Here is a 12,025-nt window from a genome sequence, read left to right as displayed (position 1 = left end):
GCACCTGACTGGAGTCGTTTTTCACTAACATTTACATTAGTAAATTTACCAGGGCCCATATCCCGGTGGCGAGCACGACACAAAAACACTCATGCATCAAATTATTTTCGCACGGGCATTTAAAAAGTGGCAAAAAGAGGTCTTGTGAATTTCTGATACCAAAAACTGGCGTAAAAAGGTTCATAATTGACCCTCAATGTCTATGGGACTAACGGAGGTAGCCAGGTGTTTCGGGTGAATTGAGCGATGGCCGACAGGTTCCCCTACAAATTACTGCTGAGGCCCTAGCATGGGGGACAGCCTGTGCTCTTCTAAATTCAGGGGACTCTTAACAAAAGTGGATTGTCCAAAGTGGACATCTCCTTTTAATATTTTATGTTATTCATTATGAGTAGGATCTTTTTTGCCTATTGTAGATCTGATTGGTGCGAAGTGTTCTAGATATAGGTTTACAAAGATAGTGTTTCACAACATGGATTATGAATTACTATTATATATATATATATATATATATATATATATATATATATATATATATATAAATTATAACTTTCCAGGACTATTACTTTTTTTCTATTCAGTGTTTGGTCTGTGGGAGCGCAGTTCCTGGTGTGGCCGGCAGAGGGAGCAGTGCAGCAGGAGATGGGACGCTTAGTGCGTGTTTCCAGGCAGCACATGTGCGCGACTTCCTGTGAGCGCGGCCGGAGCCATTGCCTCTGTACATACGTTCCCTGCAGCGCCTCTTGTATGTTCCCTGTGTGTAGTCTTCTTCTCCCCTGACACATGTTGGAAGTGAAGGAATGGCTGCCGGATACAAGTGAGTTCTTACCCCCACCCACGTGCAGTGTGCGGGGCATTATGTGGGCACATGGGGCAGCTTAAAGGGGGCCTTTCCATATGGACTGCTTGGATACAGCACCATTATATGGCGGGGGTCTGACTGCAGGGACCCTGATAGATCACAATAAATGAGTGAATGGTGGAGCACTGGGACCATATACTACTTTGGACGATGGGGGTCATTTGCTAACATTTTTTTGCTAGCTTTTTGCGTAAGACCCCTTTTTGCGACTTTGCGATAATATTTTGTCGCATGGGTGTTTTTACACCTTCCTCGCTACTTGGGATTGGTCAGGCGGTGGCAGGGGCATAACAGGGGTCGGAACATCGTCCCGGACAAATTTTCTAACATTTTCAGCAGGAAACAGGTGTAAATGTTGGTGAAAAAATACTCCGGTCAGGGGCTTTAGTAGGTTGTACACCAGACGGACGGACTGGCGAAGCTGCTCATAAATTAGGCTCTTCCCTCGGCTGCACCGGGGGGGGGGGGGGGGGACTCAAAGATGTGTAAATGCCCCCCAATGTGTCTAGAGTGCAGCGCCCTGCTTTCTCATCATTTGTAGGGTACCAATGTCTGAACCCCACTGAACGGGCATTTATTTACCATTTTATTTTATATAGCACCTACATATTCTGCAGCGCTGTACAGAGATTGCCGTCACTCATCACATTCACTTTGGGGGGGGCGGCACTTTTGCAGTTTCTCGCTCGTATCATTAGGGGACACAGGAGACCATGGGTATAGCTGCTGCTGCCACTAGGTGGTGACACTAGGCACGTAACTGCCTATTTTATTTTACCTTTTTTCCTCTTTAGGTACAGGGAACAGACGCCCAGCCTCTCTGTTTACCCGGGGAGGAAGGCTGGTGTCGGTTCCCTCACCGCCCGACCTCCCCCAAGAAGGCAAAGTGGACCAGGTCAGCCCAGCTCCCCTGCCTCCCACCAGCCTTGGGGTCACCTGCCTGTCTGCGGCTGACCCCTCTACTCCAGCCTCACCACCACCCTGCTGCTAGTACATGCTGTCGCATTACCTTACCTCGGAATAATTGCATTACCACTGGATGTTCTGACCCCTGGAGTGATGGCATTATCACTGGGCATGGTACTGTTGCAGAATAGTTGCACTTCTACTGGATTCTGTAACCTGCCTCTTTGCTTCCTTCCACAAGTGTAGTGCGGCCGCCTATATTTGCATATTGTGACTACCACGTAGGGGTGGGCGATATGGCCTAAAATCTATATTGCGATATAATTTTAAGCATGTGCGATATATATCGCAATATATTGTTTTCTATATTTGGGGGGGCGTGTTTAAACTTTTTTTTACTTTTTATTTAATAACCATTAGTCTCCTTAAGGGCTAGAACGTAGAACCCTTGTCATATTCACCCTAATAGAGCTCTATTAAGGTGAATAGGACTTTACACTCTCCCTGCTGCCCTGTGCTTTGTGCACACAGCAGCAGGGAGCTGATCCCCCTCCCCTAAACGGTGCCATCCACAGATCCCCCACCTCCCCTAAACGGTGCCATCCCCAGATCCCCCCCCCCTCCCCTAAACGGTGCCATCCACAGATCCCCCCCCTCCCCTAAACGGTGCCATCCACAGATCCCCCCCCTCCCCTAAACGGTGCCATCCACAGATCCCCCCCCTCCCCTAAACGGTGCCATCCACAGATCCCCCCCCCTCCCCTAAACGGTGCCATCCACAGATCCCCCCCCCCTCCCCTAAACGGTGCCATCCACAGATCCCCCCCTCCCCTAAACGGTGCCATCCACAGATCCCCCCCCCCCCTAAACGGTGCCATCCACAGATCCCCCCCCCCCTCCCCTAAACGGTGCCACCCACAGATCCCCTCCCTCCCCTAAACGGTGCCATCCACAGATCCCCTCCCTCCCCTAAACGGTGCCATCCACAGATCCCCTCCCTCCCCTAAACGGTGCCATCCACAGATCCCCTCCCTCCCCTAAACGGTGCCATCCACAGATCCCCTCCCTCCCCTAAACGGTGCCATCCACAGATCCCCTCCCTCCCCTAAACGGTGCCATCCACAGATCCCCTCCCTCCCCTAAACGGTGCCATCCACAGATCCCCCCCTCCCCTAAATGGTGCCATCCACAGATCCCCCCCTCCCCTAAATGGTGCCATCCACAGATCCCCCCCTCCCCTAAATGGTGCCATCCACAGACCCCCCCCTCCCCTAAACGGTGCCATCCACAGATCCCCCCCCTCCCCTAAACGGTGCCATCCACAGATCCCCCCCTCCCCTAAACGGTGCCATCCACAGATCCCCCCCCTCCCCTAAACGGTGCCATCCACAGATCCCCCCCCCCCCTAAACGGTGCCATCCACAGATCCCTCCTCCCCTAAACGGTGCCATCCACAGATTCCCCCCTCCTCCCCTAAACGGTGCCATCCACAGGCACCCCACCCTCCCTTAACCGGTGCCATCCACAGGCACCCCCCCTCCCCTAAACGGTGCCATCCACAGACATTCCCCTAAACGGTGCCATCCACAGATCCATCCCACCCCCCCCGACGCTCACAGGAATACATTTAAAAACTAATCAGTAACTTTAACTTTATTCATTGGTGATCTCTTTACTGTATACCTTACTAGGTCTTAGCTCCGATAACAGCAGGCAGTGCGGGGGGCGGCGCTCACTCACTGACGTCACGCGCCTGCGCCGCCTAGTGGGAGGAGCAGGCGCGTGACGTCAGTGAGTGAGCGCCGCCCGCCCGCACTGCCTGCTGTTACCGGAGCTAAGACCTAGTAAGGTATACAGTAAAGAGATCACCAATTAATAAAGTTAAAGTTACTGATTAGTTTTTAAATGTTCTACTGTCAGCGGCGTGGCCCTGTATAGTCTAACCCCCAGGCAAGCGTCCCTGTCACCATGGTAACGCCTGGGGGTTAGAATATACCATCGGATTTGAGTTTTCACGCGCTCACTGAGATCGTGAAAACTCAATGATTTACTGTCAGTCCCTCCCCTCCTCCTCTTTTGTCATTGGTGGTCAGCGGCAGCCGCGCACAGTGGGGAGGGAGGGACTCTCTCCTTCTCCACTGTGCCGGCTCAGGATCATATCGCGGTCCGGCGATATAGGCGATATGCTCAAAATCCATATCGTGGCACAAATTTAAATCGCATATCGCCTATATCGTCTATATCGCCCACCCCTACTACCACGCCACACTAAAATGGTGCTACTAGTGCCAAATCTGGGGCCTCCTATCATATTCCTCCCCCTCCACAGGCGGACTAATGGCTCTACTGCTGGGCACTAACTCCTTTTACAGTTTGGGTAATCACACTGTCGGGTGGAAGGATTACTGACTGTGCCCGCTAGGTCACGGTGCAGCATTGGTCCTAGCACCGGCTCCCGTACTTCTGGTCGTATTCCTCCCCTTCCACAGGTGCAGTCGCTACCACTGGACACTGTATCTCCTATCCCGTTTCCTCCTTCTTCAAGTAGCGTTTTCATGCTAATGGGTGGAGTGATTGCACAAACGTTGACCACTGCCTGCTATGCCGTAGCGTAGTCTTTGTCCTAGCTCCGTCTGTACTTCCCGTCCTATTCCTCCCCTTTCACAGGTGGAGTATTGGCAGCGACGGCACCTACTATTGCCTTATTCTCCTCGGTAGGTGGAATATGGGACAGCCACTGGTTACTGCGCTGTGTCCACATTATCCCTCTCTCATTAGCTAGATATTTTGTGTGTTGGCATTGAGCGCGTACATGGCGACCTCTGCTTGCTCAGGGTGTTTTCCCTACAACACGACCTTCTTGTGCTTTAAGTCCCGATTGGAATCCACTCTACAATGGTGGTAGTTGTCGCCCCCAATAGGTGGAGCATCTGCACTGTGATAGCTCCCACATCCACCCGGTTAGGGGTTTTGTGCGTCAGTAGTAGCCGCTGTGGCTACTACTGCATGGCTTCCACCTCGGGTGGAGTGGCGCACAGTCGCTAGATGCAGTGCTCTCTACTGTATGCTCTCCGTTTTCAGGTGGAGTATTTGCCGTAGCCCTATACTCTGTGTCTGCGACTGTATGGTCCCTTTCTCTGGGGCAGTGCCTAGGTTCACTTTGAAAGCTGTCATGGCTCCCTTGTTGCTTCCTACCTCACATGGTGCATTTGCACCGGATGTTGGATCTGTACTTTCTACTCCTAACCTTGTTTCGGCCCTATCTTTGTATACAGTAGTTTCTGCCGCATCCCCCCCCCCCCCTCCCTTCTATAGGTGACAGGGTGGATTTGATTTAAATCACTAGTCAGTAAGAAAATAATATCACAGAAGGTTATAGCTACCAATTTAAAATTTAACTTTTACTAAATTATATTAAAAGAAGCATCATTCCAAATATTCCATGATAGTATATTTTTGTATGCCAGACAAAAAGAGGCTAAGCCCACCTCTGGAGTTAGGGTAGTGGGAGAATAATTTATAAATAATAGGTAAGACGGATATTGCACTTACGGTTAGAAGATATCCTTAAGAGATAGATGTGTTATCAGTGCGAGCTGCAGGTCGGATATCCTTATAGATACCTAGTGACTAGGCCCTTTACTTACCCCTACATGACCCTAAGGTGCTAGCTCACAGTGGGCTGCTTGACGCGTTTCCACAAGATTCTGGCGGTGACAGAGGCTGATGATATGCCATATCATCAGCCTCTGTCACCGCCAGAATCTTTAGCCACCATCCTTCGGCTATGGGAATATAAAGTCCCCTGACGAACCAAGTTCTTTTACTTGGGGAAACGCGTCAAGCAGCCCACTGTGAGCTAGCACCTTAGGGTCATGTAGGGGTAAGTAAAGGGCCTAGTCACTAGGTATCACATAACATTTTTGCTGTGAAGAAGAGGCATGTGATCTCTGCTGAGTCAAATTCAGTTTTGAGAACTGCAAAAGTAAACAAAGCATCTGTGATAATAACTTCGATACCCAAACAATAGAGCTACGGCTCCAATTATAAGTACAAAAATTCTCTTTATTAAATAAAAAATAAAGACAAGCTCAGAAAAATCCCTGGAAGAAGCCAGGTTGCCTGCGAAACGGCGTTGGGACAAGGAGACTGAGGGACCGGTGCACTAATATTGGGTACTTTTTCTGAGCTTGTCTTTATTTCAACACTGCCTATGTATATTTCTCATTGGATCCAACCATCCAGAGTTACTTTTTCTTTTCTTTTTCTGGCTTTGTTGCGACGCTCCTTACTAACTTATGTGAGCCCATGTGTGTCGATCCCCCGGTCCTCCTCGGGTCTTTCCTCACTACAACATACCCGTTTACTGCTGTTTTTATGACCATGTGATTGTGTTTATTTAATAAAGAGAATTTTTGTACTTCTAATTGGAGCCGTAGTTCTATTGTTTGGGTATCGAATTTTGTAAAATGTGTTAGGCTACTTTCACACTAGCGTTCGGGTGTCCGCTCGTGCGCACCGTTTGAAGGGGCTCACGAGCGGCCCCGAACGCATCCGTCTGGCCCCAATGCATTCTCAGTGGAGGCGGATCCGCTGAGAATGCATCCGCCTGCCAGCGTTCAGCCTCCGCTCCGCTCAGTGAGCGGACACCTGAACGCTGCTTGCAGCGTTCGGGTGTCCGCCTGGCCGTGCGGAGGCGAGCGGATCCGTCCAGACTTACAATGTAAGTCAATGGGGACGGATCCGCTTGAAGATGACACAATATGGCTCAATCTTCAAGCGGATCCGTTCCCCATTGACTTTCAATGTAAAGTCTGAACGGATCCGCTCAGGCTACTTTCACACTTAGAAAATTTTCTAAGTTTTAATGCAGACGCATCCGTTCTGAACGGATGCGAACGTCTGCATTATCGGAGCGGATCCGTCTGATGAAACATCAGACAGATCCGCTCCGAACGCTAGTGTGAAAGTAGCCTTAGGGCTCCTTTCACTTTATTACTACCCGGTGTATTTAATTGGTGGGTGTGATAACTTGTAGGCAGAGACACTGCCCAATAATCTTACAAAAACCTCTGGAAGAGCATGACATTGTGAATGGACTAATGGAATTTATTTACCAAAACAATTAAACATATACAATGGTCCTTCAAGTTACAATATTAATTGGTTCCAGGACGACCATTGTATGTTGAAACCATTATAAGTTGAGTAATTGGTTCCACAGCCCCAAAATGTCGTCCAAGATAAGAGAAAATTAAGATTTAAGAAAAATAAGCAGATAACTAAGGCTACTTTCACACCTGCGTTTAGGTCGGATCCGTCTGGTATGTGCCCAGACGGATCCGCACCTATAATGCAAACATTTAGATCCGTTCAGAACGGATCCGTTTGCATTACCATGAACAAAAAAAAAAAAAAAAAAAAAAAAAAATATATATATAATTTTTTTTTTTTTTTTTTTTTCATGATAATGCAAACGGATCCGTTTTGACTTTACATTGAAAGTCAATGGGAGACGGATCCGTTTGAAAATTGAGCCATATTGTGTCAACTTCAAACGGATCCGTCCCCATTGACTTACATTGTAAGTCTGGACGGATCCGTTTGCCTCCGCACGGCCAGGCGGACACCCGAACGCTGCAAGCTGCGTTCAGGTGTCCGCCTGCTGAGCGGAGGACAAACGGTGCCAAACTGATGAATTCTGAGCGGATCCGCATCCATTCAGAATGCATTAGGGCTGGACGGATCCGTTCGGGGCCGCTTGTGAGAGCCTTCAAACGGAGCTCACAAGCGGAGCCCCGAACGCTAGTGTGAAAGTAGCCTAAGACGGATAAAACAAGTCTTTACATATAACAGTCTGGAATAGCTGCTAACTAGTAACTAATACAGCTATTGTACCAGAGAAGTGGACAAGATTCGTTGGGTCTGAGGCATTGTATGCTGAGACTGGTTTCAACTTACGATGGGTCAGAAAAGACTGTTGTATGTTGAAAATATTGTATCCTGAGGCCATTGTATCTTGAGGGATCACTGTACAGCCTTATTCTACATAATCTTTATTTCATGATGGAATAACCTTTGGATGGTAATATATTTTCCTCCAAAAAGTATTTTATATAATAAAGAATCAGATTTATTTTTATTTTTTTAATCATTGATTTTTATCCACCCTGATAGGTGAACTTGCCTGTTGGTACTAGTTGTGGTGATGGTATATATATTTCCACGCAGGCGGCTCTCCTAGTCGTTTTTTGCTACCCGTGGATGCCGTGGCACTGGCAGGCATCATATTTGCGGGCACTCGGTGTCTCATCTTACACGTTTATTCATTCATGATGGCATGTTCTTCCGCATTGCGTTCATCACCAATCCGGGTTTGTGCAGTAGCATAGGATGCTATAGTTAATACATACCTCACTTCTGGTGGGCATTAGACTGGGGTTCTTCAGCTGGTGTAACCCCCTTGTTCCTGTAACGCTCACCTATGGTATTGTTTCCTTCACAAGTGGATCATTGGCGCTAACAGCTTCAGCATTGCCTCTCTTAGGAGATCATGTACTGTCTCGGACGTTTCCAGTTGTAGCGGACATACCTATTCAGCGCACTTACTGTGAATTGACTACGTTTTTCCCCTCCAGATGAGCGGTTGTGCTGTCACTCGTTGTCACCGCTAAGGGTCCATTCACACATCCGTAAGTGTTTTGCAATCTGAAAATTGTGGATCCGCAAAACACGGACACCGGCCATGTGCGTTCTTCATTTTGCGGACCACACATGGCCGGCACTTTAAATAGAAATACCTTTTCTTGTCCGTGCCTGCGGACAAGAATAGGACATGTTCTATTTACTGCGGAATAGATCCGGACCCATTTTGCGGACATATGAATGGACCCTAATGGAGGATTCGTGGCTGGAACGCCACACCCTTTCTACTCTGTGCCTTTTCACAAAGCGATTAGTTACTCGCACCCAAGCTACTGTTTTCCGTCTACCTGACTAGTATCCATATTCCTTGGGTTGGCGTCTTATTGCTCTGGAGCGCCTTCACTGCCACTTCTTTTTTCTATATGACAGTTTTTTCTCTGATACTTCTATGGAGTTGGACATCACCACTATCCTTCCCTTAGGGTGGAGTATTCTCCTATCTCTGGCCACTTTGGACATTCCTCTGGGTGGGAGTTGCTCTCTGACGAATCTTCGCACCCCCAACGTTTCTGGCGTAGGCATTGCTGCAGCCTACTGTTAGTTTTGGCCAGTCCAGCAAGGTTGGTCTGCGGTGTGTCAGACGGCTTCTCTTACAACAAGCCTCTGCGGCCCTGGGGCCATCCTCCTACCATATTACTTCTTCTGGAGTTTTTTTCTCTTTTTGCAGAGCTGTTCCTAATCTGCTTCCAGGGGTGTACTCATAGCTACATCCCTAGATGTTCCTGGGGAGCGTCTACGCTCTCACTGGTTGTAGCCTGCTCTCTTTTCCCAGTGCAGCTGCTCTCTCTCTGCTTTGCTTCCTTAGCCTGTCTAGTGTCGTTCATGATATTGTCCTTGAGCCAGCATCTGGCAGTCTCCCTTTTGTCTAGTGATGGACATTCACGTGGCTGTACTCTTATGCAACATTTCTCTCTGTAGCATGGCTGGGATCTTACTGGTCCCTGAAGACGCAGTTTTTTTCCTTTCAGTCCTCTCACCGTTTGAGCATGTTTTTTTTTCTAGTAGGTTCCTCCAGTAGGTTCCATTGTGGCTTATATCTACTGTGGCCATTCCTTAGAGGTCTCCTCGCCTACTTAGGAGGCCTCTCCAGGACTGGTCCTCTGTCTTCTGCCCAGCTGGTTCCTTCCTGGCTACCATGTTTTTTCTGTGTTTTGAAATCTGCCTTCCTGGTACTTAAAGATTTGGTTGAGTGTTGTCTGGGTCCTTCTGTCGCTTTGTGGCCGGGTCTCATATGTACCCGGATTCGGCAGACCCATTTCTCTATTGGGTGAACCTCCCTCACTTTCCATGGGGCCTATTGTCATGCAAACTGCCCTGGCCTTCCATTCCGGACTTCAACACCAGTTCTGTGGTCCTCAATACCCAGAGGTACTTCCCAGACATCATGTTCATTCGTCAAAGAGCCATATCCTTCTTATGGATATTCTGTTCTACTATCCACATCTTCTGAAGTATCTCCAGCCCGTTGGCTTCATTTAACTGGGCGTTTCTCTTCTGCCCAGTCTAAGTCACAGCATCCTTTACCCTCTCTGGCTGGCCGTCCTGGTTCATGCTCTTCCTGTCCTTTTCTAGGTTCCTGTGCATCCTTTCCCTGCATTTCTGCGCGGAACCTCATGGCCAGCCATAGCTTTTGATCTTTTGTTCCCTCCCCATGGTTCTGCTTTAGATTGTCCCCTAATATCCTGTGTCCCCCAATGATATGAGCGAGAAAATCAGATTTTTTTTCTGCTTTCCTGTAAAATACTTTTCTTGTTGAGTTAATTGGGGGACACAGCACCCACCCAGTAAGTACATTGCTGGATCTTCCAGATGGGTCCCACCTGTCCTCATTCTGACCCATCTTCACTTCTGTTCTGGTTCTTGCTTTCGGTTGGCTTCTCCTGGCTGCTCCTACTGCTTTTGTACAAAACTGATTAGCTCATTGTATGCAGGAGGGGTATAGCTGAGAGGAGGCGCTAACACTTTTTTGCTAAACGTCGCCTCCTAGTGGCAGCAGCAGCTATACCCATGGTCTCCTGTGTCTCCCAATGAACTCAGCGAGAAAAGGATTTTAAAGGTAAGCACAAAAAATCCAATTTTTTTTGAGAGTGGGAGAACTGGAGTACCCCATAGGAAACTCATCATACTTGCCAAATCTGCCGTTGTGTTTCCGTTCCGTTTTTCCGTTCCATTTTTCCGTTTGGCATATACACTATACAGTAATTACATAGAACAAATTGGGCTGGGCATAACATTTTCAATAGATGGTTCTGCAAAAAACTGAACGGATACGGAAGACATACGGATGCATTTCTGTAGGCATTCAGTTTTTTTTGCGAACCCATTGACTTTAATGGAGCTACGGAACGTGATTTGCGGCCAAATATAGGACATGTTCTATCTTTGAACGGAGATACAGAAACACGGAAAAAGAATGCATACAGAGTACATTAAGTTTTTTTGCGGACCCATTGAAATGAATGGTTCCGTATACGGACCGCAAAAAACGGCCCGCAAAACGGAAAAAAAATACGGTAGTGTGAAAGAGGCTTAAAAGGGTGTGCCAATGTCAAAATGGGACATGATCGGAGAGTTTACTGTACTGTAGGGGTGTGGCATATAAAAAGGGGCGGGTTTACCACTTGAAAAAAAATCTAGCTGCGCGCACCGTGACCCTTCCCGTGACCCTTCCCCTCACAGGTCACTAATCTGAAAAGTTGTCAATAATGGCTAACCTATAAACTCCATGCAGATGTTGCCCTTGGTTGGATTCGGACCCCAGTCCTGCAGACAGAACGAACCTCTGGGCCACCGTGCTTTGTCCTAGTGATCCCACTTAACCAGTCATGGGTACCAGGATCTTCTGATAAGTGCCCCATCCGTGCCCAGGTGATCTAGACAGCCAGGCTGCAGCGGTGAAGTGCTGCATTGTAGGGGACAGGATTACACAGAGCAGATGTGCTGTGGATTTCCCGTATATAAATCTGCAGTGTGGAATTGTAAATCCAAATCTGCGTGGCACGCCTTCCGAATTTGCTGGAATATAAGCGGTGGGTTTTCGCGTTCCCTCAGGCCGCTACTAGAGTACGACCATGTGGTCAGGTTTCCTGATGCAGTTTTGGAAGCAAAAATCAGGAGTGCATCATAAAAGGTGAGAAAGGACAGATACGACTTCAGGAAATCTGACCGTGTGGTCGTACCCCTCTAGTTCGCAAGTAGCTGCATTTTTTTTTCCTACTTAAAAAGAGTAATAGGAAAATTGCTTGGCATCAAAATCATCGTCCCTGTGCAGCAGATTGTACTGTGTAAACCGCCATCTGCTGCCCAGGAACAGTGATCCTCTATGGGGACAAGTGATCGCTCTAGTGTTGGCTTGTCCCCATGATGTAAATGCAGCTCTTATCCCCTCGGACCCTCAGGTAATTATTGGGGTGATAGGGTTGTTTAGTGCATTCACGATAATTGCCTGGTATATTGGTCTGCGTAAAAGAAGCTCTACACGGGCAATTATCAGGAACAAGCGTTTCTACAAACTCTCTCATTCCTGGTTATCTGCCTGATTGTCGTTAGGAA

The 12,025-nt window shown here is 48.1% G+C and overlaps 1 protein-coding gene across 1 annotated transcript in view; it reads left to right on the top strand.

Annotated features, from left to right (window-relative positions):
- The first annotated feature begins 653 nt into the window (after window positions 1-653).
- The window catches only part of EXOSC8 (exosome component 8), a 73,037-nt gene continuing 61,665 nt past the window's right edge, over window positions 654-12,025 (top strand). The window contains exon 1 of the mRNA XM_040426103.1: window positions 654-817. Coding sequence (XP_040282037.1) covers window positions 801-817 — 17 coding nt within the window. The 5' untranslated portion in view covers window positions 654-800. The remainder of the gene's footprint in view (window positions 818-12,025) is intronic.

Source organism: Bufo bufo, chromosome 3 (genome assembly GCF_905171765.1).
Source record: "Bufo bufo chromosome 3, aBufBuf1.1, whole genome shotgun sequence".
Taxonomy (NCBI): domain Eukaryota; kingdom Metazoa; phylum Chordata; class Amphibia; order Anura; family Bufonidae; genus Bufo; species Bufo bufo.
The sequence above is the reverse complement of the archived record's forward strand: the minus strand, read 5'-3'. Positions and strand labels throughout refer to the sequence as shown.